Raw genomic sequence first — 27,751 nt, forward strand, 5'->3', positions numbered from 1 at the left:
ACATTTAAAAGCCAATGGAATTCAGACTGTCAGGTGGAGGTTGGGGCAGAGACCACACTGGTCAAACTTCATATCGTACTACCTCTACCCTAACAGCATTTAATATTCCAACCTTTTCTCTCCCTCCCTCCCCCCTTTTTTTTGTGCCAAAATTTTGCAATTGGGTTGCAATTCGTTATTAAGGGCTAGTTAAATGTTCCCCAACGTAGACAAGTGATAGGTAGCTGCATTGATCCACAGGAAAATCTGAAAACAAAAGCTGAGTGTGTTCTCATCCAAAAGCTTTTCCTTTTAATGCATTAAGATCCAGTTCTTTCTGGTTGTAATGCTTTATCTCTCTCCTTGTCATCCTTGCTTCTCTAAGGACCTGTAAAGCTACCACTATTTCTTGGTTAGTTCCAGTAGTGCAAGAGTGTGTTTAGATGATAGAAACTATTCTAATACTGGCACCTGAGGTAGCTTACAAAGCTGTAACAAATTAATTACTTTTTAAAAAGTCATTGATGATTTCCCTGTTTTGTGGTATCTACCTCTATTTGTTTTCTGATATTAATGGGAGTTTTTAGGGGATTCAGCCACCTCACTGTGAGCTTGGGAGGTGAAAAAAGTAAGTTAGAATTGCTGCTGCTAAAACCTGTAATGGAGACTGAGGAGCCCCCCCCCCAAGGTGTAGCTTTTTTAAAAAAGAGGCTAATTTGAAATAAGTTGTGGCTGATTCTGAAGGGCCAAAATGTGCTTAAATGTGCTTAAAATCTTACTTGACATGCTCTAATAACATCTTTCTTGGTGGATAGTGGAGCTGGGCAGGTCCTGAAGGCTTCTTGGTCTCCCAGTGAAAGGTATTGAAGGAATAGCTGCAGCCAACCTGTTTCAAAAGCCCATAGACCCTCCTGATGCTGAGAAGAAAACTGTAGTTTAAATCAGCTAAAGGTGTTAAAAAGAACATATTGTTTGATTAGTCTCTAATGATCTTGAGACTGTTGTGAAACTTGACGTCTATAGATAAAGAAGCACATCCCAAAGAAGATTAGTTGTTGGTGAATTAGTTGTTGGTAAATAACAGGTTTTGAACATCGTTAACTAGTGGACGGAGAGTCGAGCAATCTGCTTATCCTTTCAGAAACAGTCAAGTTAAAATGTACAGAGTTCCATTCCTCTAAGAGATGAAGGTTCTGTTCTCAGAAGAGGAGGACTTCAGGGATGATGTATCCTAGTAGGATGAACAGTCAAAGCAGGTCCAGTATTCTGATCTGGTGGGCAGTGAGCGTAATCAGAGGAGGAAGAGAGCATTTGATATTGTGAGACTAGTTGAACTTGATGATGATGATGATGATGATGATGTGTTACTGTTCTTACATTACAGTAACTTTGATAGTGAATTTATAAGATGTCATGTTTATATATGTCACAAGCAAAGCTCCATATTGTCCTTTATGCTGCAGTAATCCCTCAGAAGGGGTTATTGAAAAAAAGTGTTGCAGCATATACAATATACTTGAGGTCTCTAGATTGAGTAGTATGATTAAAGGTAGCTGTTAATCACTGAGCATGTTATGACTTATTTCAGCTTTCAGATACTAGTACAGGCCTCATCAAAGACCATAGCAGTCTAACAAAGGTCAAGCCTACCAAACAGGTAACTAACAGGTACCATTTATAATGACTAGCACATTGACAACCAAGCAGCAGATCTTGTTGAACTAAAAGCTATTGTGCACTGTGGGCTCTCTCTCCACAGTACTAAAATACACCTGATTGTTTCAGTGCACATTCTAACATCACTTCTAGATGAGTCATGATCGTTCTTTGCATGTTAGTAGAATAGTGATTTATTCTTAACTAAAAATTACAAGAGCTGGAGATTTAAACTTGGTTTGAAGGAATGTGCTCAGTATTATTTTGCTTTTTAGGGTATACAGGGGAAGAAGGTACCAAGCAAGTCCAACTTGAAGGAAGATGATGATCGTTCTGGTCCAATTTTTGTTATCGTTCCAGGTGGGAAAGAGCAAAGGATGAAAGATGAAAAAGGATTGAAGGTGAGGGAAACTAGCTAATATTTGATCTCCAGGGTTGTACTGAATAAACAGAACTATTTTAAGCTCAAGTTTATTATGATGATGATTTGTGAGAGTGACAAGAGATCTTTAGATTCCTGGTGGCAATACATAGAAGAATATACGCTTTTGTAAGCAGTGGGTTGGATCTTGTGCAGCTTCAATGGATGACAGTGGTAAAGTGGACCTTCCCTACCTTTCCCAGAAACCACTTGTGAGCCTTGAAAAGACAATGCTGAGTTGCTGACAGTAGGGATGGTGGTAGAGGCGATGGTGTCGATGAAAAGCCTCAAAACATGGATAGAAGCATTGAGGAGGGAAAAATGAGCAATATTGCTCTTCCTGTAATCTGATCTTCTGGTGCCAAACAGAAGTGGCAGTATAGACAAGGAAGGGCAGTTGTCCCCATGTTTGTCCTTAGTGTAGCCACCCATGTTGTATATATGACGCTTCAGCCCTGAAGCTCTTCAAACCTCTGGCATAATAGTTTTGAGGCACATCGGTGGCTGCTGGTGGAAGGAAGTGGTGGGGAGAAAAATCTACTTTCATGATTGTCTTATGTTGGTGATTAATAGGATCTCACACAGTAATTTTGGCATATTTTACATTTAAAAAGCTAAAATATCTATAATTGTAGAAGTGAATTTTGTTGTGAAAGTATTTCTTTAATGTTGGATCAAAGTTAAGTGTAGAAGATTCTAAAATATAATTACTTATTCAATATTTTATTAAATATTTTAAATATAGAGCTGTCTGTGCACATTAATGTAATTATAGGTTTACCTAACTTGCGCATTTCTATCAGTGTTGTAGCATACAGTAAGCAGAGGTGTTTTGAATGGAGCACATGATCTCAGTGAAAGTTGCTATGTGGTATGGGTCTTGCTAGAAGTCCTGTTAACCTCAGTGGGACTGATTTACAAATAACTTGGTATATGCTCGGCCTACAGCATTTTAAAAAGTGGTTATGAGGGTGTAATACTGCGATCTGATCTGAATTACTATATACACAAAAAGGCAACATGGGCAGTGCAATCTTGAGGGCCCCGAGGGTGGGTATGACTGGATGCATAAGTATGGCCGTGCTAGTCTGCTCTGTATTGACATTCCACAGGGGGATACGCCAATGCATGCCCCACTCCCAGGCACAGACAGCAGAGCAAGTGAGTTGTAATCTAAAGTAACACCAGCAGCATCCACCAGTCATGCAATGGCAGCTGATGGCAGCCCTTTAAGCAGCACTCACAGGCACAGCCAATCACTATCTGCCAATCCAGTCCCTGCCCCTCAATGCTACTTCTTCCCTGTGGAGAGCCAGCAGACAGAGAAGAAAGACCCTGCAACAGCAGCACCCCAACAGAAGCACACTGCTCAAGGGGTCCCTCCTCAGCCTGTGGGAGACACCTACTCCAGTAGGAGACAGGATGCTCATCCCTTTCTTAGCAAGGGCCAGAGATGTTAGCCACACAGACTGGCAGCAGAAGTGCTTCGTACACGCAAACACCCTTGCTCTGAGTCACACACCTCTCCTCTGGAAAAGTAAAAACAGAAAGTAGACTTACTCTTGACCAGGCTCAAATCACTGTCCTTTAACCTTGGGACCAGGAGAGGAGGTTCCAAGAAGATACAGTAGCAGACTTTTGACAACCCACTGCATCCCTGATGTCACCACCAGCCACATGGGGCTGGCCAGCAAATATCATACAGATAGGCATGGCTCAGTGGAAAGGCACTGAGATAGCATGGTTGGGGCTCCTGGTTCAGTTCCCATATGGAGAGAAGGTGAAGGTCTCCTAAAGGCCAGAGTTGATTTTTTTGTACCCTGCAAACAGGAAAAAAATAAGAACAGGATGGCTTAGCTAATAGGGTGCTGCAGAGATTGATCTCTTTGTTGTGGAAGCCAGCGCTTTTTGGGGGAGGGGGGGTGCCTGGCCCCTTTAGGGAACAGAGGCATAGAATGTAAACTGTTGGGCTGGAGCCTCATTGCCTCTTCAAGCAGAGCCTCCAAAGATGGGATGTCTGTTAGGGGTCTGCAATGAGAGATGTTAGCTACACAGTTGGGACTTTGCTTCTTCCCCTGGGGTGTTAGTACAAAGTGCTTGCCTAGTATTGCTCAGTGCCCATTCTATGCTGCCCCTCCCCCACTGAAAGGGCCTCACAGGAAGTTCTGAGACAGAGAATATCCCATACTTCATGACCTACTTAATGAGTTTTAGGGCATCCTGGCGGAGGGAGGCTGTGATTAGATGCTGGGGAGAGGTCTTGGCTGCTGCAGGGATGTAAGGGGATTGGTTGTGGCTGTGGTCAGCAAGCATCCTGTGCTCCCTGGGTTATTTGGGTAGGGCTGCACATGTGTGTGGGAAGTTGTCTATCCCTTTCCACAGGCAGCTATGGGCGACAACATCTTTTTCCATGGCATAACTTTCCATGCTGTTGTGAGGCATTCCCAGGCTGCAGCAGCTTTGAGTGCCAACTAACTCTTGGTATAACCACCAGCCTGCCTGCTTCCCTGCTAGTGTAGGGGTTTCTGCCTGTGGCTGCCAGCAGGTAGCTGCAGTCTGGCAGCACCAGTATACGGTGACTGATGGGGTGCCAATGGGGTGCTGTGCTGGAATAACCAACTTATATTGACATATGTGGAAGATACGTCAGCATTAGGCTAGTCTGCTCCCTGAGTGTGTCCCCCATTCCCGCCCTCCCCAGATTGCACTAAGAATGTCGGTATTTTGTTCATACATAAATCAAGAGATCTGTGTATGTTAGAAAAAATGATCTGCTTCCACATGTTTCTCTCAGATTTTGAAATGGAATTTTACTACTCCTCGTGATGAATACATTGAGCAACTGAAGACTCAGATGTCCAGCTGTGTTGCCAAGTGGTTACAAGATGAGATGTTTCATTCAGATTTTCAACACCACAATAAAGCACTTGCTGTAATGGTTGAGGTGAGAGGAATGGATTTGTGATGTGAGTACAGCAGCAACACTGGTGACGAAGTTTCCCTGAGCAAACAAATTTGAAAACTTCACGCTCAGTTTAGAGTGCTATGCTGTATTCTCTTAAGAACAGTGCAATTACTTTTTGCCTCCTAGTATTCCCATCAATGCAATGACAATAGGTCTATGAAATGAAGCTAATTGCAGGAGATGATGCAACTTGCTATTATGCATGCATGAAACAGCCATCTTCCAATGCTTGTGGTGCTAGGAATACCAGCTGGTATTTAGTTTGATTAATCAGATGGATCTGTGCTTTATTCATTTTACTTAAAATTGCCTTTTTGGCCAAAATTGACACTGAGGTCTGCTTTATCTCTTAAGCACTTGGAAAGTGAAAAGGATGGAGTTATCAGCTGCTTGGACCTTATCCTAAAATGGCTCACCTTGAGGTTCTTTGACACCAACACAAGTGTCCTCATGAAGGCCTTGGAGTATCTCAAACTGCTTTTTATTATGTTGAACCAAGAAGAATATCATCTGACTGAGAATGAAGCAACCTCTTTCATCCCTTATCTAGTATTAAAGGTATTCATATCTGACAAAACTGAATGTCTGCTTTACCTTCATCCCAGCATTTGCCTTAAATGTAGCTTGTATTATGCCCAGCAGGCTAAGAATTCTGGTGGTTCTTTCAAGCTTTTATAAGTCTCCACCAGTATTTCCTTTTTTTATCCTCCAGGTTGGGGAACCAAAAGACGTTATCCGCAGGGATGTTCGTGCCATTCTGAATAGGATGTGCCTTGTATATCCAGCTAGCAAGATGTTTACTTTTATCATGGAAGGGACAAAATCAAAGAATTCAAAACAGCGGGCAGGTAGGAACTTCAATTTGAACTACAGATTACTAAAATGTGCTTCAGGTCAGATTATGGTATATCTAGCATGCAGTTTTGCCAGTCATTTGAATGAGGTGCGCTGTAAAACAAGCAGAATGCTTTCTTGAAATCCTTCAGAAACTTGAAGACACTATGCCAGCAGACACCTCAGCTGATGTCGTGAGACTACTGTTCTGTTACTGGTGACATATAATAATTAATGTTCATTTATATACTGTTCTTCTGGACAGAGCAGTGCACACTCAGAGCAGTGAACAAAATCCGTGTTATTAGTATCCCCACAATACAGCTGGGGAGCTGGTGCTGAGAGAAGTGGCTTACTCAAGGCCACCTGGTGAGTTCATAGCAATAGTGAGGTTTGAACCAACTAAATGCTGCATCACAGCTCAAGTACTTAACCACTGCGTTACTCCAGTCTTATAAATGCCTGCTGCTTCCTATCCACATAACTGATAGATTAGTGAGACCATCAGAGTGAGCAGTTTGTATGATCTGTCACCTGGTATCATTGCAGAGGATTTGGGGTGGGGAGAATAGTTGCTGCTTCCAGTCGTGCTCTTCCAAGGCACACCACAATATATGTGAACAAAAGAAGAGCCCTGCTGGATCAGACCAGTGGTCCATATAGTCTGACTTCCTGTTTCAAACAGTGGCCAACTAGTTGTCCTTGACGGCCAGCAAACAGGGCATAGAAGCCAAGACCTGATGTTGCCTCTTAGCACTTGTATTCAGAGATTTGCTGCTGCTTTATGTGGAGGTTCCCTCTAATCACCATAGCTAGTAGCCATTGATGGACCTCTCCTCCATGAGTCTTAATAATGTTGTCTTTAAAGCCATCTTTGCTCATGGCCATCAGTGCTTATCGTGTTCTTAAAGCAGCCCTTATTTGCTCAATTCTTTATTAACAAATCAAGCATAGCATTCCTAGAGGCTGCCACTGTCCCTTTGAAGAAAGCTTGCCCTCACAGTGTCTTTGCTGAATGAATTATAATAAAGGAGACAATACATTTTATATCTGATGGGCATAGCCTTTGGTTTTTATGTGTGCCTCCACTTTTTCCTTTCTTTCTATAGAGTGCTTGGAAGAATTGGGGTGTCTTGTTGAATCCTATGGTATGAATGTGTGTCAGCCAACTCCTGGCAAAGCTTTAAAGGAAATGGCAGTTCACATTGGTGACAGGGACAACACTGTCAGAAATGCTGCACTTAACACCATTGTAACTGTTTACAATGTACATGGGGATCAGGTGTTCAAGCTGATTGGAAATGTGAGTAAATGGAAATAGCATATTTAAAACTCTTAATAATATTTATTTAAATATAACACACTCTCTCATGATGGGACTGATCATCAACCGCAGTAAACCTGCCCAGTAGCTGGAGTGAATGACAGGAAGTCTACTCAATTTGTCAAGAATTATATAACATAGCCACTTCAAAAACACTAGTTAATTCCAGACTATAAAATCCCTAGTTGTGGTGGCTGTGAATGGCATAGTACTGCAAAAGCCAGTTCTCAGCTGTGTCCAAATGCTGTCCAGAGAGAACTGTTGAGTGAGTGTCAGTGTCCAGAGAAAGTGAATGTCCTCTGAGTTGGGTTCACTACTCCATAACCATTGTTTGTTCTCTTAACAGTGAGCTGGGTCTAGACTTATGTATGCAGAAGGAACTTGCCTTTCCCTTTCTACAGCAGTCATCAATGCATTCCAAAAAAATGGGGGCAGAGGGTTAGGACTCTCGCTAACAAATACACCATTGCATAGGGATACAGGTGGTCTTCCCTACTCTTGCACAAACTCAAGTTTTTTACACTAATGAAAGATACAGTTTCACCTGATTTCCTCTCCTCACTGGCCTCCAGTGCTGTGGTAGAGCTTTTTTGAGGGTCCTATGACCTTCAGTGCTTGGTTTTGGAGGCACAGTTGACTCTGTTGTGAGAAGAGGAAGGTCAGAAAGATTTGCTTAAATAAGCTCTTTCCAGTTGTGTAAGTGTACTGAGAGTATTACTCTATTGGGGACATTTATTTGTTTGTTTTATTTTTACTTTCTATTTTATTATTCATCTACGGTCTTCCTGTGCAGTCCCACATGGGACTGTGCACGCGCAGGCCTGCCGATTCCAGAGATTTTCATAGCTCAATATCCATAGGGGGCGCTCTCGCCTCAGTGCGCATGTGCGGCCGCTTTCCTGCCGAAACGGCCCCTGAAAAGGCGGAGCGCCCCTAACATACCTTCAGTTTCTCTTTCACTGCCGATGGTTGAGGTTTATAGCTCTTCTCTTCGAGACGCGATGTCGGAAACTGCGTTGTTCAAGCGATACGAGACCTGTGATCGTAAAATGACAAGGTCAGATGGCCATTCAAATTGTTTGTATTGCCTTGGAGAGACTCACAATACCCAAGCGTGCAAACATTGCCGTGCTTTACCTCCAAGGCCAGAGCAGAGTGGGCGGGTCGTTTACATGCCTCCCTCTGGCAGCGCGCGATGGCCATGACGGATCCCCCGGCAAAGGCACCACCATCTGCCTCATCCGGCTTTTCCTCTCGACCTGCTCCCGAATCTACAGGATCCAAGACTCCGTGTTCCCAGCCGTCCCCAAGGCGCTCGGAGTCGAGACCTGGAAAGTTGGCGTTGGCACAGAGTTCGTCGGAACCGGCTCCTTTGTTTCCGAGAGTCTCTTTGAGTCGACCCCCTTCGACTTCGTCCGTCGCTCCTTCTTCACCGGAACGTGCTGTCCCTCGGAGTTGAACGCCCTCGATTCCAAAAGCGACCCCGCCGTCATCTCAGGACGCAACTTCTTTGGATCCGAAGACTTCGTATCCGAAGACTTCGGATCCACCTTCGATTTCTAAGTGGGTGACCAAGCTGGAAAAGAAGAAGAAAAAGCGTAAACATTCAGCTAAGCACGATAAAGCTGTATTGGAGACCCTGATCTCGGCTCCCCCGTCGGTTCTGACGGAGATGATTGGTTCCGATCCTCCAGATAAGAGATGGAAGGAATCCGCGGAACGCTCTTCTCTTAAGACTCCCCCCTCGAGGGCGATGCAGGAGGAGGATGTGATCTTGATCGATAAGCCCCCCACTCCATCGGGTAGGCCACGATCAGCATCTTATGAATTGGGCTCAATACGTTCCGCTAGCAGCCGTCGGAGCAGATCTGGACGCCGTTATAGCCCGTACTCCTATCAGAGCTGTTCAAGGGAACGCCAACTCGGTGACGACACGGCCATCCCATACTATGAGAGAGAAGTCTCTTACTTCTCGGAAGGGCCCATATAGGAGGGTCTCTCTATTTCCTTCTCCTCAGGCTGGCTCCTATGACAAGTTAAAACGAACACCACACCCGTCTGAGGTCGACTTTAGTCGGAACCGGGCTAGATATAGCGAATCTCCTTTATCTGATTCGCCTGAGAAAGAAATCGGCTCTTCGGAGGAGGCATCGCCCACCGATGATTTCAGGGCATATAATGAGCTCCTCCAGCGCATGGCTAAGGCATTGGACCTGGAAGTCACGTCCACAGAGTCCAAATTTACGGATAAAATCTTGCAACACATTTATTCGGGATCTACACCCTCTGTTGCCTTTCCCTTGATCGAAGGCTTCATCGGTCTATGGAACAAGTTGAATGCTAGACCCGCATCAGCTCCAGCCACCAACAGGAAGGTGGAGAACCTTTACCGCACAAAGGATGATGCTCATCCGTTTCTTGCAGCCCATCCACCTCCGTCCTCGTTGGTGACGGAGGAAATGCAAGCGCGACCCAGACAAGGATCTATGTCTACCCCTGCTGACAAGGACAGCAGGAAAATCGATGCCATGGGGAGAAAACTTTACACTTCAGCCACGTTTGGCATCAAGGTGGCAAATTACACGGCTGTGATGGCTGCCTACCAGCTCTTCTTGTGGAAGAAGGTGGCGACCTTCCTCCCGAGGCTCCCTGAAGATCAGAGAACCCTTCTCAGGGTTATACAGGAGGAAGCGACCCGCCTTTTCCGTCATCAGATTATCGCTGGCAGAAGCATGGCAGACACTTCCGCTAGATCACTCCTCTCAGCAGTTATTCTGCGCCGATATGCGTGGCTTCGTATGACAGCTCTCCCAACAGAGACGAGGAACCGGGTGGAGGACCTACCCTTCAAAGGAGCCACACTCTTTTTGGAGAAAACTGATGAATACCTCTCTAAAAAGAGAACTGATCGTCTCACTGCACGCTCGTATGGGGTTCTCCATCAAGCTCCGCAACATTCTTCTAGACCGTATTATAGGTCTTTTCAGCACGGCAGACAACAATGGTACCAACCCTATCAAGGGTATGCTTACCAACCCCATAGGAGCTACCAGAGCCCACAGTCTGCTTTTTCCAGACGGAGGCAAGGCCAACGTCCCAAGCCTGGCTCTCAACAACAACAGGCTAAGGACCAACCCCAGATGCACAAACAATTCTGACAACTACTGGGCCCTGACCCCACATTTGGGGCCAGGCTTAGTGTATACTGGAGTGAATGGTGTTCCGTTTGTTCTGATGTTTGGGTTTCTTCTATAGTTCAGTTTGGTTATAAAGTTGAATTTTTGGAATTACCTTATTTACGACTCCCTGTTTTTCCTTCTGAACCTTCACGAACGGAGATCTTGGCAGAGCTTACTGCTCTTTTACAGAAAAGGGCAATTTACTCCAATCTCTTTTTGGTGGAGAAGAAAGATGGGGGGCTTAGGCCTGTCCTAGACCTTAGGGGCCTGAACAAGTTTATTCGGGTTCGAAAATTTAAAACGGTCACCTTGCAGATGGTGTTGACCTTGTTACCCCTACACTTCTGGTTTGCGGTCCTTGACTTGAAGGACACTTACTTTCATATTTCTGTCTTCCCTGAACATAAAATTTGTTTATGTTTTGTTTATGGTCAGCAGGTGTTTCAATATAGAGTCTTACCTTTTGGGTTGGCCACTGCCCCGAGAGTGTTTACTAAATGCATAGCAGTGGTGGTGGCCCATTTGAGGCTCCAGGGGTGCTGCATATTTCCGTATCTAGATGATTGGCTACTTGTTGGCAATTCTGCAGCAGATGTTTCTATTTTTTTTAATAAAATTTTATTGGTGAGTGGAAAAACAAAAGAAAATTTTCCAAATTTAACACATATAATCCCATTTTTCCCCTTACTCTGTCCCCTACCCTTTTCCTCCCCCCTCCTTATTGACTTCCAACAGCTTTCCAACTCTTAACCCTTCTTATTACTTAAATCTATTTCATTTATATTTTCCTACCAACTTTGAATCATAATATCTCTTACTCTAAGCGCATTCTTATTCTTTTACATAAACTCTATCAAACATACTATCAATATAGTATATCTCATATCAATATAACATAACAATATAGTATAATATATAGCAGGGATTGCACCATCTCTTACTTTAAACTTATTCTATTTCTTTTCTTCTAGGCATATAATCCATCAAATACACTATCAATATAGTATATATTATAGTAATATATTATATATATATATATATTGTATGCTATGCCACCAATGTAGCACAGCACACAACACCATATAGCATAACCACATAATATGTTATAATGTAAAGTCTGATCCACTAACCCTTTATGTTATATATCATATATAGTATATCTCATTGAGATATCTATTTACCCCTTCTCATTATCTCATATATTCAATGTAAAATTCCCTTAAATATTATATTAGCTTAGATTATACTTACATTCCCCCTAAATGGTAAGATCCCTTCTCTCTTCTCATTGCAACATTGTTTTTTTAAAAATTTTCAAACTGCCACAGTTCTCCTTTTACATCCCACTTTTTTTCCAAAAATTGTTTCAATTTCCCCCAATCAACAATATATTGCCCTAGGTCAAGATCTTTAAGTTTCCTTGTCATTTAATCCATTTCTGCCATGTACAGCAATTTATAAATCCAGTCTTCTACAGTTGGTATTTCTTGTGTCTTCCATTTCTGCGCATACAAAAGTCTAGCCGCTGCAGTCATGTAAAATAACAATGTTCTATACTGCGTTGGAACTGCCTCCATTCCCAAGTTCAGTAGCAACAATTCTGGGTTCTTGTTTATTTGTATTTGTAAAATCTCATTTATTGCTTCAATTATTTCTCCCCAGTATTGTTTAGCTACTTCACATGTCCACCACATATGATAAAATGATCCTTCATGCTTTTTACATTTCCAGCATTTGTCTGACATATTAGTATTTCCTAGCACAATTTTCTTTGGTGTTAAATACCATCTGTAAATCATTTTGTACACATTCTCTTTAATGTTCATACAAGTTGAAATCTTCACTGTATTTTTCCATAGGTACTCCCATGCCTCCATTGTTATTTCTTTATGAAAGTTTATTGCCCACTTCACCAGCAGATGTTTCTAGACAGGTGTCCATCACTCTAACATTGTGTCTCCGTTTGGGACTTTTCATTAGCCAAAAGAAATCGAAATTGGTCCCTGTGTGATCCATCCAATTTATACGGGTCGTTTTGGATGGGATCAGGAATGCGCGTTTTTTGCCCACTGAACGTGCATCTAAAATTAAGGCTCTCGTTACCAAACTTAGGAGGTGTCGCTTCCAGTCTGTCCGGTTTATCCAGACTGTTCTAGGTTGCATGGCCTCCACGACTGCAGTGATTCCACTGGCAAGACTGTTTATGAGACCGCTACAACTGTAGTTTAATTCAGCTTTTTCCCCAGGCCATGATTCCCAAAATAAGAGGCTCTCGGTCCCTAGGAGGGTGGTGACCTCTTTAGAGTGGTGGTTGGATGATTCTAACCTGTTCAAAGGGGTAGAATTTGGTCATCAGCAGACTCACCTGTCTGTCACTTCTGATGCCTCCCTATTCGGCTGGGGGGCTCATTGTGAAGGGTCTTATGCACACAGTGTGTGGACCGAGTCGGAACTCAAGGAGCATATTAATCTTCTTGAGTTGAGGGCCGTTTTATATGCACTGATCTCCTTTTCAGATGCCGTGTGGAACAAGTCCGTCCAGATCCTGACGGACAACACGACAGCGATGTTTTATATAAACAAACAGGGTGGCACGGCATCTATTGCTCTATGCACTGAAACACTGAAACTTTGGAAGTGGGCCATAGAACATTCCGTATGGCTCCAAGCGGTGCATATCCCAGGGGTAGAGAATTCCATGGCAGACCATCTGAGCAGACTCCACAGGGACAATCACGAATGGTCCCTCCAAGACAAATATCTGATCCCGATCTTCTCCAGGTGGGGGTTCCCGGACCTAGACCTCTTTGCGTCTGAGGAGAATCGCAAGGCTCGACTTTATTGCTCCAGAGGAGGAGTAGGCCTAAAATCTCGTGGGGATGCGTTTCAACTCAGGTGGTCGGGACCCCTGTGTTACGCCTTTCCCCCGTTTCCTCTCCTGGCCAGAGTCCTCAGCAAAATCCAGAGGGACAGGGCATCTGTTATCCTGGTGGCCCCGTTCTGGCCGAGGCAACCTTGGTTCCACACCCTCTTGCAGCTGCAGAGTCAATCGATCAATCTCCTGGTGGCTCCGGACCTCCTATCCTGGAAAGGGGTCCTTCACCACAACATCGATAGACTCAGACTGACAGCTTGGCTGATCAGACAGGTCATGACTTCTCCTCAGCAGTGACTCATGTGTTACTGAATGCTTGGCGTCTGTCCACCCGACAGTCCTACGCTTTTAAGTGGGATAAATTTTCTGCTTGGTGTCGGCAGAGGTACTTGGACCCTTTTCTTTCCTCCCTTTCTGAGATACTGGAGTTTTTGTGGGAGGTCAAACAGAAGGGGTTAGCTAACTTCTGTTAAAGTTTATCTGGCAGCTATCTCTGTCTTTCACCCACCTATAGACAGAAAGTCGTTTTTTCCCCATTATTCTGCAAAATTATTTTTGAAAGGTTGAATAACCTGTTTCCCCCGGTACAGGCTCTTGTTCCTCATTGATCCCTACCATTGGTGTTAACTCGTTCAATGTCTAGACCTTTCGAACCTCTGGCCACGTGTCCCTTACGTTATTTGTCCATGGAAGTGGCTTTCCTGGTGGCTGTCACCTTGGCTAGGAGGGTGGGGGAATTAGCGGCGTTGTCCTGCGAGCCCCCTTATTTGAAACTCCATCCCGAGAAGGTTGTTCTTAGAGCCAAAATTGATTTTTTGCTGAAGGTCGTGTCTAGGTTTCACCTGTCACAGGAACTGGCCTTACCTGTTTTCTTTCCTGCTCAGACCTCAGAGGCAGAGAAAGCCCTCCATTCTCTGGATGTCCGTCGGGCTATCCTTTTTTATTTAGATAGGATAAAGCCTTTTAGACTAGATTCCAACCTGTTCGTTTGTTTTGCGGGACGTAAGAAGGGTAGGAGGGCGACATCTCAGAGTATATCGAGATGGGTAGTCCAGGCTATATTGACATGTTATACTACTGCTAACCTACCTTGTCCTCTGGAGGTGCATGCCCATTCCACCAGGTCCCAGGCATCACCAGCGGCTCTTCTCAAGGGTGTCCCTCTTCCACGACATCTGCAGAGCGGCGACATGGGCCTCAGCAGATACCTTTGTGAAGCACTACGCACTGGATATCCTAGATAGAAAGGAGACAGCAGTGGGCACAGCATTTCTACATTCGATTTTTATGTGATGCATCTGCAGCACCTCCATCCAGGTATTAAGCTTTGTAATCTTCCCATGTGGGACTGCACAGGAAGACCGTAGATGAAAAACAGTGTTTCGCTTACCGTAACTGTTGTTCATCTAGGTCTTCCGTGCAGGCACACATGCCCTCCCTCCTTCCCCGCTAACTCTCTTGGTACTTACCTTGCTGTAGGGCGGCGAAAGAGGACTGAGGGTATGTTAGGGGCGCTCCGTCTCTTCAGCGGCCGTTTTGGCGGGAAAGCGGCCGCGCATGCGCGCTGAGAGGCGAGAGCCCCCCCTATGGATATTGAACTATGAAAATCTCCAGAATCGGCAGGCCTGCACGTGTGCAGTCCCATGTGTGCCTGCATGGAAGACCTAGATGAACAACAGTTACGGTAAGCGAAACACTGTTTTTCTATTGTGGATATTTATTTACTGCATGATTAGTCTAAAGCATTTACAGCACAAGGGGTAAAGGAGAGATGAGGTTAACTTTGGAAAAAGTGAGCATTGGGTTTTTTTAAAAAATCAATAAAGAAGCAGTCCCTTTAGATATGACTGTTGCCAATTGTAGGCTGCAGGTTCAGCCAGAGAAAAATTGACTTATTTCATTGGCTCAAACTCTATGACCTTCAGTAAGCAGTGGTCCCTGGAATCTAAGTAGTCTTATACTGTGGCTTCCTCTTTTGGCTTCTTTTAACTTGTTTTCCATTCTACAGTATTGCCCCCTTAGTAACGTAAAAAGATATTAAATGCCATACTCTTCCTGAATCATACTTTGTGTTTAGAAGATCATAGCATACCAAAAGAACCACAATGTGAGTCATTGCAGAACATAGCAACTAGTCTTTGAACTAAGTTTAGAACTGCATTCATTATGAAGACAAGCTTTAAGTAATCATGCTATTCTTACCCTTCCCTCATGAGCGACTTGAGTACTGAAGGTTCTTAGGTTCCCAAGAAACTGTAGTTTGTTATGACATCAGAGTCAGATGAAACAACAAACTTGTGTCCTCATGCCTACAAATCAGGATTCCAAATGGTGGTTTCTTGAGAATTGAAAAGCATCAGTATCAAAGTGTGGGAGACAGCAGTGGAGAGGTGCCCACGACACTGAGGACTTCAGAGGCTTGTTTTTATGCACAGACCATTGTTGATTTGAGTCTGAAGGCTTCTTAGGATATGCAATAATGGTGCAGCTTTGGAGCCCTTTTATTGTCATTGGAGTCTTTAATTTAGGAACAAAAAAACTATCACAGCAGACTAAATAATTGGTCCATTTGCACAGCTTTCTGAAAAAGACATGAGCATGTTGGAAGAGCGAATAAAACGATCTGCTAAGAGGCCAAATGCTGCTTTGGCAAGGCAGGTAGAAGAGAAACCACAGCGGATTCAGAGTGTCAGTGCCAACACTAATATGCTGCGGAAGGGAACAGCCGAAGACATGTCTTCCAAACTCAAGTATGTAATGAAAAATATGCAGTATGTGTCTGACATTTTCACAGTGAGTGCTAAGAACATACCTTGCTATTTTCTTTGTGTGTGCGTGTTTTTTTTTAAATCATCAGTGTCTGCATTTATCACAAACCCTCAGAGCAAATACTGCAAATCAAAATGTTTGAACCTTGCTTCATTTGTTTTGTTGTGGCTTTAATGCTTTCTAAATCGTCTTGTGCCTTTTTTCACTGCTTCTCCATGGACAGAATTATGTATCGCACTTATAGGATGTAAGTACTGACCACTAAATGCTTGGGAGCAAGTCTATTATGGAGTTGGGTTTCTCATGCTGGGGAATAAGTCCCATTGATTTAAGTGAAGCGATATCTACTAGGTGTGCTTCAGATCTGTCTCATTTTTATCCCATCCTTCCTTTGGGGATCTCAGGGTAGCATATGTGGTTTTCTCTTTCTAGGTTTTATGCTCACCAAGAGCTTATGAGGTTGATTAGGCGAGTAAACAGTGACTTTCCCAAAGGCAGCCAGTGAAATTATGAGTGAATGAACCTCAGTCTCCTCACTGCTAATTCGGTACCCTAACTGCTACACCACACTGGCTCTCAGATTCCAAAGCCAGGTAAAAGGGTTCAAATTGGATCTAGGAGTCTAGTTCAGATTCTTATTTCTATAGTGATTTGAATGATCTGGAATCTGTAGTAAGTGACTGCTGTTGGAAGGGATTTCTGCTGGTGAAACAGGATTGCCTTGCATTCCCCCTCCCCACAGCTTAAAACAAATCTTAATTTTGCTCCAGGGGGACTGGTCATAATAGGATAGAAACAACATGAGGGGGGAGTTGGTGACTCCTCCCCCTTTCCTTAGTACAAAGTTTCCATGGAAACCAAAACGTTATGTGGTATTGGGCAAGTTATTATGTCTCATCTTTTTGAAATGGTGGCAAGTTACCTGTCTCAGGGCTCTTACGAAGATAAAACAAAGGTTGCTTAATAGTGTGAAATAAAGGCAGTATATATGATAGTACCCCAAGTCCTAGATATTTAAAAATTTAACCACACTAATGAAATCAAGGTATGACTCTGATCTTGAAATTCTGGAAACTATGTTTATTGTTGTGTCCAGTGCCATTCTAAACTGCCTTCTGAGTAGGATAGGACTAGCAAAATAGGCATAACAGAAGATGTATTTGAACCCTGGGGATTATTGCTTGATGTGAAGCTATGGAAAGCTATGAAAAAAGATTTGTATAATGTGACAATAATATGGCTCAGATTTTCTTTAGTTTGACACGTTCCCGTAGTACATAATTTACATATCACCCACTGAAGGGCGCACAATTGTAGAAGGAAACTAGCAGCTCCTTGGCAAAGTTGCTAGAAGTTGTGCACTGCACCAACATTGGGGATAATTTATAAGGGGGCTAAATAAAATTCTTCAGCTGTATTTATGAGAGAGTATCAGTGGATACTAGTGTTCTTATTTTGGATTGTTCCACCTGTAATAAATTTACAAATAAGTAAGTGCACAATTTTAGGCTTTGCTTAATGGCTAGGTATCATTTGTGGTTACCTCCCCTCTTAGTACTGCAAAAGCTTGTCAGGAAAGGAGTGACATCTCCTTCTCTCTTTTCTCCATGAACAGCAGAGTATGGTGGAAGCAAACCAGGTGCTACTTCTGTAAAATCCCAGCAAGAAGGAGGAGAAACCACCCTTCTCTTTCTATGTTCTCTGCAATTCATGGAGAATTCAAGGAAGGGTTCTTTGAGTATATATGGCAGGAGTATTTGTCTGGGGAGGGAAGAAGCAGATGCCACTGTTAACATGGCTCGGAGAACCGTAACAACAACAATAATGTCTTCATTGATTTCCATAGCCAAGCCCGTAATATGAGCGGCCACTCTGAAGCAACACACACAGTTCCACGGGAGTTCCAGCTGGATCTAGATGAGATAGAAAATGATAATGGTACGGTTCGGTGTGAAATGCCAGCACTTGTCCAGCACAAACTGGATGATATCTTGGAACCAGTCTTGATCCCTGAACCCAAGTGAGTAAAGTTAACTAAGAGGGCAGCACTCTAGGGCTGTTGTGAGTCTGCTTATGTTCAAGTATTTCTTTTCCTCCTCCCATATGGAGAAGCTGTTTGTAGCATAGTGCTATAGCACAGTGCAGTTAATTGGCAGTGTGCTTATATACTGCCCTTCTGGACCTGAGAGGACTGGCTTACCCAAGGTCATGACAGTAGTGGGAGTCGAACCAGCAGAGTCCAAGTCAGCACTCTGCTGGTTCGACTCCCACTACTGTCATGAACTCTGCAGGTAGCCTTGGGTAAGCCAGTCCTCTCAGGTCCAGAAAGGCAGTATATAAGCACACTGCTATTATTATTGTTATAAGACAAGTTTTAAGCTCCACTGGTTGCGGGAAGAGGCAGTTAAATGCTCCACCATTTTTAAACTATGTCTCAAACTAGAATGGTTTTCAAAATTCTGCTTCTGGTTTGTGCACTTCACATAACAGAAGCAACAAAAGCTAAAGTAAAAGAAGCAGTTAAAAGCTAGCGAAGATGTTAGTCAGTAATAATCAGTTTGTAGTCTTGCAGTTCCATACTTTACCAGTTGAAGTATCCAAGCAATCTTTCTAGGCAATCCCATATAAATCTAATCTAGATGTGGACAGAACGTAAATAACTGTGGTTATATATGTTTCCGATGAAGTGATGGAGCTGGCACTTTGTGCCACAGGTGAGACCTGAATATCTTCCTACAATGATAAATCTACTCCAAAGCCATGAGCTGTTCATTCAGTCTGATCTATGGTGTGTGCCTGTTTCCCCACAAATCACTGTGTTGTTCTACTGTGTAAAAAGTAGGGATAAGACTTGGATCTGAAAGGGCTGAGGATGATTTCTTGGCTGCCTTAGTGATTTTAAAATTTTAATTCAAAGGCATCAGGTAAATGCGTATTGAAACTGCTGCTTCTTGAAGAGCACTAACATCTTTTTTTCCTCCTGCCACCCAGGATGCGTGCTGTGTCTCCACACTTTGATGATATGCACAGTAACACAGCATCTACCATCAACTTCGTTATTTCTCAGGTAGCCAGTGGTGATATCAATACAAGTATCCAAGCTCTAGCTCAGGTAAGTGGAGGTACTTCTGGCTGGCAAGTACACACCATTGAAAAGGACCAGCCAAGTAGCTTGCGAGAATGATGAGTTGCACATTTGGTGGAGCTGGAGTGTCAGGTGATGCAAGCACCACTCAGAACCTCCCTGATGACACAACAAGGTGCACAGGGGCCATCTGACTCGCTGCTGTCAACAAGAAAAGTAGGAGGATGTTAAGTGCTGATAGGATAGTACTTTCCATTTCCATGTAGACCTAGTTCCTCCCCTCATGCCGCAGAGAGGGGAGACTTCTTTCATCCTGAGAGGAAGACTGGGTAGGAAGACACTTTCTGTACTTCTAGGATAGGAGTTCTTAAAATTAGTTCACTTACTCTCTATCTGCTATTGTCCTCTTTAGTGATGTTTCAGACTAGAGGTGGGCATGATCCAAAAAAAAATACCAATCAAGCCGTTCGTGGATCCAGGCTGCCGCCAAACCCAGGTCACCAATTCTAACCGATCAAGTCCCGTTTCCGATCGGGGAGGCCAAAGCGGGAGGGCGCCCCACTGTTTCCAGCGATATAGGAACGGTGGTTGGTGGCAGTGGCTGCCAGGCCCAGCGGGCATGGGGAGGGAGGGGACGTGTACACACACACACACACACACACACACAGAGCGGGGGGAGTTTTTAACCCAGCAACGAGCTGCCTCCCCTCAGGGAGGGGACGTTCACACTGGGGCTGGATTTACAGTTGCCAGCGCCCAGGGCAACCATAGTCAGGCTCTTGTGCACGTGCGCTAATGGGTTGCCCCCCGCTCACGCAGCAAGCCGGCTGTGCTGGTGCGCTGCGGAGCTGGCAGCAGCATGAGTGGCTCGGAGGCTGCCCGCGCCGTTCACCTGCCCCGCAAGACAAGGGGCCACTGGCTTGCCCGTGCGCCCCTTGTCCTGGGGAAAGGCTAACGGCGCAGGCGGCCTCCCGCGCTGCCTTTTGCCTTTCCCCAGGAGAAGGGGCGGCCGGCTTGCCCGCACGCCCCTTGTCCTGGGGAAAGGCAAACGGCGCGGGCAGCCTCCCAGCCTCCCGCGCTGCCTTTTGCCTTTCCCCAGGACAAGGGGCGGCCGGCTTGCCTGCGCGCCCCTTGTCCAGTGGCGCGGGCGGCCCTCCCAGCCATCAGTGCTGCCTTTTGCCTTTCCCCAGGACAAGGGGTGGCTGGCTTGCCCGTGTGCCCCTTGTCTTGGGGAAAGACGAACGGCGCAGACGGGCTCCCAGCCACCTGCGCTGCCTTTTGCAGAGAGTGACAGACAGAAAAACACCCATTCCTCCTACAAACCCCGTTTTTTTAAAAAGCAAAAAAACTTTGTGCCCATGGCTTCAGAACACCCCCTTCCCCCTCCCTCCCCTGGGTCGCTGTTCCATGGTTGGAAGGAAGCCTGCTAATCAAGGAAAGCTGGGCTTCCATTCGGTTTTCCAGAGTGACAGAAGGAGGGCAAACACAGCTCAGGCATTCCCCTGGCTCCATTGCTAGGGGAATAGATTATTGGCGCCTGAGTGTCTGGCTCTCAGATTAAATCACGATGGCCCCCCGATCAAGCCCCGCCCCCCCCCCGAACTCTGGATCGGTTGCCGTGGACGGAACCGATTAGCTGAGTCCCGATGGCGCAAACGCCATTATCGGGGGGGGGGGTTTCACATCGTGATTCCGATCGTGCCCATCTCTATTTCAGACTATAAATGTATTATGGAAAGTCAGACTCCCATTGGGGTGGTCACATACTGTCATATTTTAAAATCTTCCTTGAGTCTCAGTAACAGGCTATGAACAAATTAAATACCATGTGTGATAATTGTGTAGCAACATTTATAGATGGAGAAAATGAAACACAGCAAGATAATGTAGTGGGCTCTTAGTTAAAATTCTGTACAGCAACTGCTGCAATTTACATGTGCCAGTGAGCTTGCCTTTAAAAGTCTGGTTTTGTAGATTAAGAAAGTGAATAGTGCTACTACTGGAATGGAAGTTAAAACTGTTTTATGTGAAAACATACTTATACCGCTATTACAAACTTCTGCAGTTTGATGGGGAAAAATGTTTGGGGTTTTGTCTGCAGATTGATGAAGTTCTGAGACAAGAGGATAAAGCAGAAGCTATGTCTGGCCACATTGACCAGTTCTTAATAGCTACATTCATGCAACTCCGACTCATTTATAACACACACATGGCTGATGAGAAACTGGACAAGGATGAGATAGTGAAGTTGTATAGTTGCATAATTGGAAACATGATATCGGTAAGGTTTTTGATGTGGTGAAAGGGAAATGAGCTTTAACCACTGGAACTAACAATTCAATCTTCATTATGTTGCCTTTTTATGACAAGCTTGATCCTTTCTGTGTCTTAAAAATGCCTCTTAAGAATTTTTCTTTCAGGGTGCTCAAGTATTCACATACTACAGGTGTAATACAAAAACAACAATAAAGAAAGTATAAAAAAGATTGTTGTTAATACATTGATTCATAAATATTCATAAATATCAACACTCAAATACTACAGAATTGTTAAGGACAAAATACAATATATAGGCAAAAATAGAATGTCCTCAGCCAATTATATAACCATGGAAATGTCCATCAAAATGGTGAAGCACACATTAAACATAGCATTCAGCTTATAACCTAGTGAAGATGGATAGCTAGGTGATACTTCTAGTAATTAACTGTTGATCTTCAGAATAGTGGGAGTAACAATCACTTAACCCAGTAGAAAAGCTGCAGACATTGAAGGGACAAGAGAGGAGACCCTAGTGTAACTGCTATGCCAGCTGGACAAGCCATGGATAGGGGTGGATTCTATCAGCTCCCGAAGCCTCTCCAGCCCCTGCCCCATCACAATGCATTATAGTTATGTCACTGAAATAAGGCATGCAGCACAGGACTTTATTGCTCTGTCCCACATTGTGAAGTCTTGGAGCACAAAGCCTTCCTGGCATCTAACAGGTACTTAGTAGGGGTGTACAGCAAAACAAAAGAAAAGGTATAATTCATATCTAGATGTAAAGAATATTATAAATATTAAGTATTCCTGATACCCAGACCAGATTTTCTATTCAGATTCAGTTTTATTAGAGAATCCCAAATATATTAGGCTATTATGTCCTTTGGGAGAAACTATCTGGGGGGAACTGGGGTACATTTTTCAAGCAAACCACCAAATTTACAGGGAAGCTAGACCTTCCTGTTCACTAAAGACCTCCCCCCAAGGGTCCAATTCTATGGGTTCCTGAACAAGCTGCCCTCAGCCACTCTGTTGTTTCCCCAATGATGGATTGTGGTACAAGTGTATATCTGTGAATGTACCTAGTGGATGCTATGCTTCCTTTGCCACATTCCTTTAAGTTCCTTATCATGAATTATGATTATTAAACAATACTATCAAATTTCAGGATATAAATAGAAATAAAACAACTATCTGCAGGTATATCAGATCTTCCCTTGGTTTTTCTGGTACCATTACAATACAGTAATAAAAGCTGATGAAAGGTTGGTGCCAAGCCTTCTAAGCATTAGGTACCAGAGAAACTCATTTCTCCTCCTGCCCCAGGCTTTTCAATTAAGGCGCATTTTCTCCCCCGTGGTCTGACTGAGTTTGCTTCCTGCTTGTTTTTAATTATTATATTTTCTATTTTCTTCCATTCTGTTGCTGGGTTGAGAGCTGTTTAAGAATTTAAACTGCTGGTTTTAACAGTTATGGTTTTATCTAGTATTGTGCTGGGAGAACAGGACATAAATGTCTAAAGTGAGGTATATACGCTGGAAAAAGTTTTAAGGTTTGTGGTACAAAACGGCTGGAGTACGGATCACACAGAGATCATAATACACCACTATACCATTGTTGTTTTTCTGCATTTCATGTACTTTGGATAACTCAGTGATTCTGTTGAGAAAGTCATATGCATCATTAAAATTTTTCTCATGGGCAGACAAAAAATAAAGCAAAGTATTGTTGAGGATTAAATTTATTCTAAATTTATAATAAAATAAGTTATATAATATTTGATCATATTTAATTATTATAATAAATTATAATTATAATAATACAATTTTTAAATTTATTAGCCTCCCAAGGATTTGTTTATATTGTCTCTAGTATTTGCATTCAAGATAAATCCTTTAATTTAATTTTGCTGATTCTTTTTTCTTGTGGGAGTGACATGACCTGTTCAGATATAAATATTTGCATGGTAACTAACACTTCGATTATGGTTGGATGGGAGAGAGAATTGTGTGATGTGTTTAGCAGCTTTTTGTAATTCTTGGGAAAGATGCTTCTGTGAGACATATAAACTGAGGTATTTGGTACCGCCCCAAGTCACTAGAATATAACTTTTCCCATTGCTTAGTTAATGACAAAAAATGACAGTTCCAGCTAGAAACAACTGACTCATTCAATGATTGATTACCCATCCATCCCTTTGATAGCATGGTATTTAGCTTCATTATAGCAGCCTGTGAAATGACTGCCAGTTCAGCATTTATGAACAATTGCTGATGGATATTAAAGGAAACTTTAAAAAGAGGATTTTGAAATTTTAAGAAGAGGATAGAGTAGATAAGCAGTGGCTTATTTCCCAGAGATTAATATGTAACCTTTGAATTTAATTTGCAGCTTTTCCAGATTGAAAGTTTGGCAAGAGAGGCCTCTGCAGGAGTGCTGAAGGACTTAATGCATGGCCTTATTACCTTAATGCTGGATTCGAGGGTTGAAGACCTAAAGGAAGGCCAGCAGGTTATCCGTTCTGTCAACCTCTTGGTGGTAAAAGTTCTGGAGAAATCTGACCAAACCAACATACTAAGGTAAATGCTGATATCACCCATTTGATAAGTCCTTCCTGCCATCACTGCAAACATTAACAGAAGATTTAATGTTTGCTACACTTGTAGCATATGATGTTATTCATCCTCCTTGCATTACTTAATTACTGCCTTTCTAGATTTTCCTTCAGAATACACTTGCTGGGTGTGTGGGGTGCCAGGGGGTCCCATGAGCAGCCCGTGGCAAGCCAAAAGATCAGAGACATCTATGCCTAGCAGAAGCAAGATTTGTGCATCTGGATCTAGGGCAGGAATTTGATCTGCAGTTGGTCATAGATGGGGATGGTGGATTGCCACCTCTGGTGTTGGTATCTGGTCACGATCACCTGGTAGGGCATCACATTCCAACAATGTCGGTAGAGAGAACTGGTTGCTTCCGTTGAGTGATTCAGTCTGGAACCCAATGGCTGTCGAGTTAGCTGTATGTAAATTCACTTGAATAGGCATAAATAAAAATCTGAAAACCAGTACTGAAATGGTGGTTTGCCTTATTTTCTGGAAATCCTACCAGATAGCATGCAAAGTAATGTATAGTAATGTGAAAAAAGCTGAATTGGGTCTGGCAAAAGCAGTTATGTTTTGTACCATTTATATGTGGAGTTTGTCTAATTAATGCTACTGTACATGTTCCCTGCAGTGCCCTGCTTGTTCTGCTCCAGGACAGTCTTCTAGCAACAGCAAGCTCTCCCAAGTTCTCAGAACTTGTAATGAAGGTGAGTGTGCATTAGGAGTGTGCAGTTTGGCTCAGAATTCAGATTAAATTGCCAAATATTGGCTGAATCAAAAATCAGGTATCTTGAATTTTACTAAATTTTCAAAAAAAAAAATTGGTAAAATTCAGCCTTTGTTTTCTATGGGAAAATAATTCAGGGAGGTATCTGGTGGGCCGAGGGGGGGTCATTTTTCAACCAAACTTCACCAATTTGGTGGGAACCTACTCCTGGCTGTTCTCTAAAGATCCCCCCAAGTTTCATGAATATTTGACCCTGGGAGCCAATTTTATGAGCCCCCAAAGAGATGCCCCTACCCATTCTCCATTATTCCCTATAGGGAAAAAATCTAGGCCCTATCGGAGAGCTAGGGGTGGCATTTTTCATGCAAACGCCGCCACATTTTCAGGGTACCTACTCCCGATTATCCTTTAAAGACACCCCCCCCCCCGAGTTTCAGGAAGATTGGGCCCCAGTGGCAAATTCTATGAGCCCCTGAACAAGGTGCCCCTAGCCACTCTATTGTTTCCTGGTGGGGGGAGTCAAAGCTTGACTCTCGTTGCAGAAACACACTGGGGCAAGGCTGCCATGGCCAAGGCACACTCCCAAATGCAAGCTGAGCTCATCCCAGAGAAAGCCCAGTAGAACCAAACTGAAACACATGAATGAATCCCCCCAGAACCAAAATGAAGCAAGGGGACCAATATCACACCAGAGAATCACATCCATTCTGTCCAAACCAAACTGAAGCAAGCAACACTGTTGCAACTTAACCCAAAAGCACCAGTGCCATTCACAGCAACCAGATGCTGGGTTCAGCCAGCGGGGAAACAACACAGAACAGAACGAAGCAGTACCCAACCACAAGCACAAGGAATTCCTTTGCTTTAGCTTGCTTTGTAGGGCTAAGTTGCAGCAGTGCCCTTTGCTTTACTTTGGTTTGGATGGAATGAATGTGATTCTCTGATGAAATATTGGTCCCCTTTGGTTCTGAGGGGATTCATTCCTGTGCTTCAGTTTGCTTCTGTTGGGCTAAGTTGCAACAGTGTCCCTTGCTTCATTTTGGTGGGGAGAAGCAACATGTTTCTATGGTAAACTGAATAAAAGTCAGCTAATACGTTTAGTATAATAATTGTGTTCATATATGTACTATGCTAGATATATAAGATACGCACTTTTAAGGTAAAATGTGAGCAGACATTGTGCCAAGGCAGCGTAAGCTGTTTTAACAAAAGAATGCAATTGCTGACTCCATTGGTGTACGTTTCAATATGGAAGTATACCATTGTAAAATCCTGTCATGGGCAGATTTGTTTTTCTGAATGAAGAGTTGAACAAGCATTAGACTTCTCAATCTGAATATCTCTTCACTCAGTATTCAGTACAGCATGAGGGGATAATGAATATACATCAGTTTTCTCAGAAGCAGAAGGACTTGCTTTGGCTTAAACAATCGGTTTCTTTTGTAAACATTTTCTTCTCTCCCTTCTAGTGTTTATGGAGGATGGTGAGGCTTCTTCCTGAAACTATCAACTCCATCAATCTGGACCGAATTATGTTGGACATGCACATTTTCATGAAGGTATTTCCAAAGGAGAAGTTGAAGCAGTGCAAGAGTGAATTACCCATACGGACACTAAAGACCTTGATTCACACTTTGTGCAAGCTGAAGGGACCCAAGGTGAGAGCACAAACTCCATTCCCTCTGCAACATGCCCATAACCTGTTTTTTCTCTAAAATATTTAAGATTTCTTTCTAAAGGTTGGTTCACTTTCTCTCAGATATTAGATCATCTGACAATGATTGATAACAAGAATGAGTCTGAATTGGAGGCTCACTTGTGTAGAGTGATGAAACATTCCCTGGACCAAACTGGAAGTAAAACAGAGAAAGGCACAGAAAAAGGAGCTTCTCGCATAGTAAGTAAACTTTATTTAGCTTAGTGAAAGAATGGCCCCATTTGTGATGTATGTTTCCTTACTGAAACATAGTTGTAATATTTCTGGATTGTAGTTGCATACTGTCTTTACTACAGATCATGTGAATAAGTTTTCAGGTATGGGGGCAGGGACATTGCTTTGAGTGTGCAGTTGTTTTTGTCAATGAGCAGTTTGCTTTTCAGTAGTTCACCTTGTTTAAAATGGCAACTTTCATGACAAAATTAAACCTGAAGAAAACTTGGCACCGTGATATTGCTAAGAAGTACAATTAGGAAGGCCTGTTCTTATTTGAGTGGCAGCTATTGTATCCTTAATCACAGAGTTTGCTTCCTTCTGTTTCAATAGGTTGGTTCTTGTAGAATGAAGAGTGCTAGTGACTATTGGACTTCCTTCATTCCAGCTGGCTCTTAGTTGGATGATAAGATCATGCTGGACATTTGTGGGTCACTATCAGCTATGCTGATAACCCAATTGGTATGAGGTTAGATTGCCTTCTACTGGACATTATCTTAAAAGGCCAGAACTGTTGTGAGCTCTGTCTAGCAATTAGAGTCTAAACAGGATCCCACAAACAGTGGAATCTCCTTCTGTAAGCTCCTGTGAAAACTGATGAAATATACAGATTACAGAATCAAGGAGTTAAGACAAAATAATTGAATAATTTTATGAATGAAATTGTATCCTTAAAAACCACTAACTGTATTCCAAAAATCAAATGAAAGCTTCTCACCTGTCCGTTTCCTAGTCTGTCCAGAAAAAGCAATTCCCTTTAATTACACTATTGTAGATGCAGATTTAATAGTAATTTGAAACTTTTCATGGAATGTCCTGAACACATTTCCACTGATTTTTAGTACTTCACAGATCTTTGCAAGTAGTAAGAGACATTTCAGGTAATTGGAGGGGCGGGAGTTTGTTTTATTTTAATGCATTTCTAGGCCACTTTTCTACTCAATGGGTCTCCAACAAGTAACCTATTTCTGTCCTGTATATTTGTTTTATCAGACTTGTTTTTAGAAATCAAGTAAAAAGGATTGTGTCAAACAACTTATAATATAGTAGATCTCTCATCTCTATATATGGGGCTGAATCCAAATATCCATTCATTGAATCAATTTTTCAGAATGACATGCTCTTTGGAACAAGCCAGC

The 27,751-nt window shown here is 43.1% G+C and overlaps 1 protein-coding gene and 1 non-coding gene across 2 annotated transcripts in view; both read left to right on the plus strand.

Moving 5' to 3' along the window:
• The window catches only part of CKAP5 (cytoskeleton associated protein 5), a 124,713-nt gene that overhangs the window by 77,656 nt on the left and 19,306 nt on the right, over nucleotides 1-27,751 (plus strand). The window contains exons 28-40 of the mRNA XM_054971137.1: nucleotides 1,911-2,036; nucleotides 4,851-5,000; nucleotides 5,376-5,579; nucleotides 5,734-5,869; nucleotides 6,965-7,158; nucleotides 15,811-15,983; nucleotides 17,849-18,022; nucleotides 18,994-19,114; nucleotides 21,189-21,368; nucleotides 23,744-23,931; nucleotides 24,587-24,662; nucleotides 26,152-26,340; nucleotides 26,442-26,579. Coding sequence (XP_054827112.1) covers nucleotides 1,911-2,036; nucleotides 4,851-5,000; nucleotides 5,376-5,579; nucleotides 5,734-5,869; nucleotides 6,965-7,158; nucleotides 15,811-15,983; nucleotides 17,849-18,022; nucleotides 18,994-19,114; nucleotides 21,189-21,368; nucleotides 23,744-23,931; nucleotides 24,587-24,662; nucleotides 26,152-26,340; nucleotides 26,442-26,579 — 2,049 coding nt within the window. The remainder of the gene's footprint in view (nucleotides 1-1,910; nucleotides 2,037-4,850; nucleotides 5,001-5,375; nucleotides 5,580-5,733; nucleotides 5,870-6,964; nucleotides 7,159-15,810; nucleotides 15,984-17,848; nucleotides 18,023-18,993; nucleotides 19,115-21,188; nucleotides 21,369-23,743; nucleotides 23,932-24,586; nucleotides 24,663-26,151; nucleotides 26,341-26,441; nucleotides 26,580-27,751) is intronic.
• Nucleotides 19,176-19,287, plus strand: LOC129325373 (small nucleolar RNA SNORD67). Its single transcript, XR_008596619.1, has one exon. It is a non-coding gene; the product is annotated as a small nucleolar RNA SNORD67 (small nucleolar RNA).

The sequence above is a fragment of the Eublepharis macularius genome, chromosome 2 (assembly GCF_028583425.1).
Source record: "Eublepharis macularius isolate TG4126 chromosome 2, MPM_Emac_v1.0, whole genome shotgun sequence".
NCBI classification, from domain to species: Eukaryota; Metazoa; Chordata; class Lepidosauria; order Squamata; family Eublepharidae; genus Eublepharis; species Eublepharis macularius.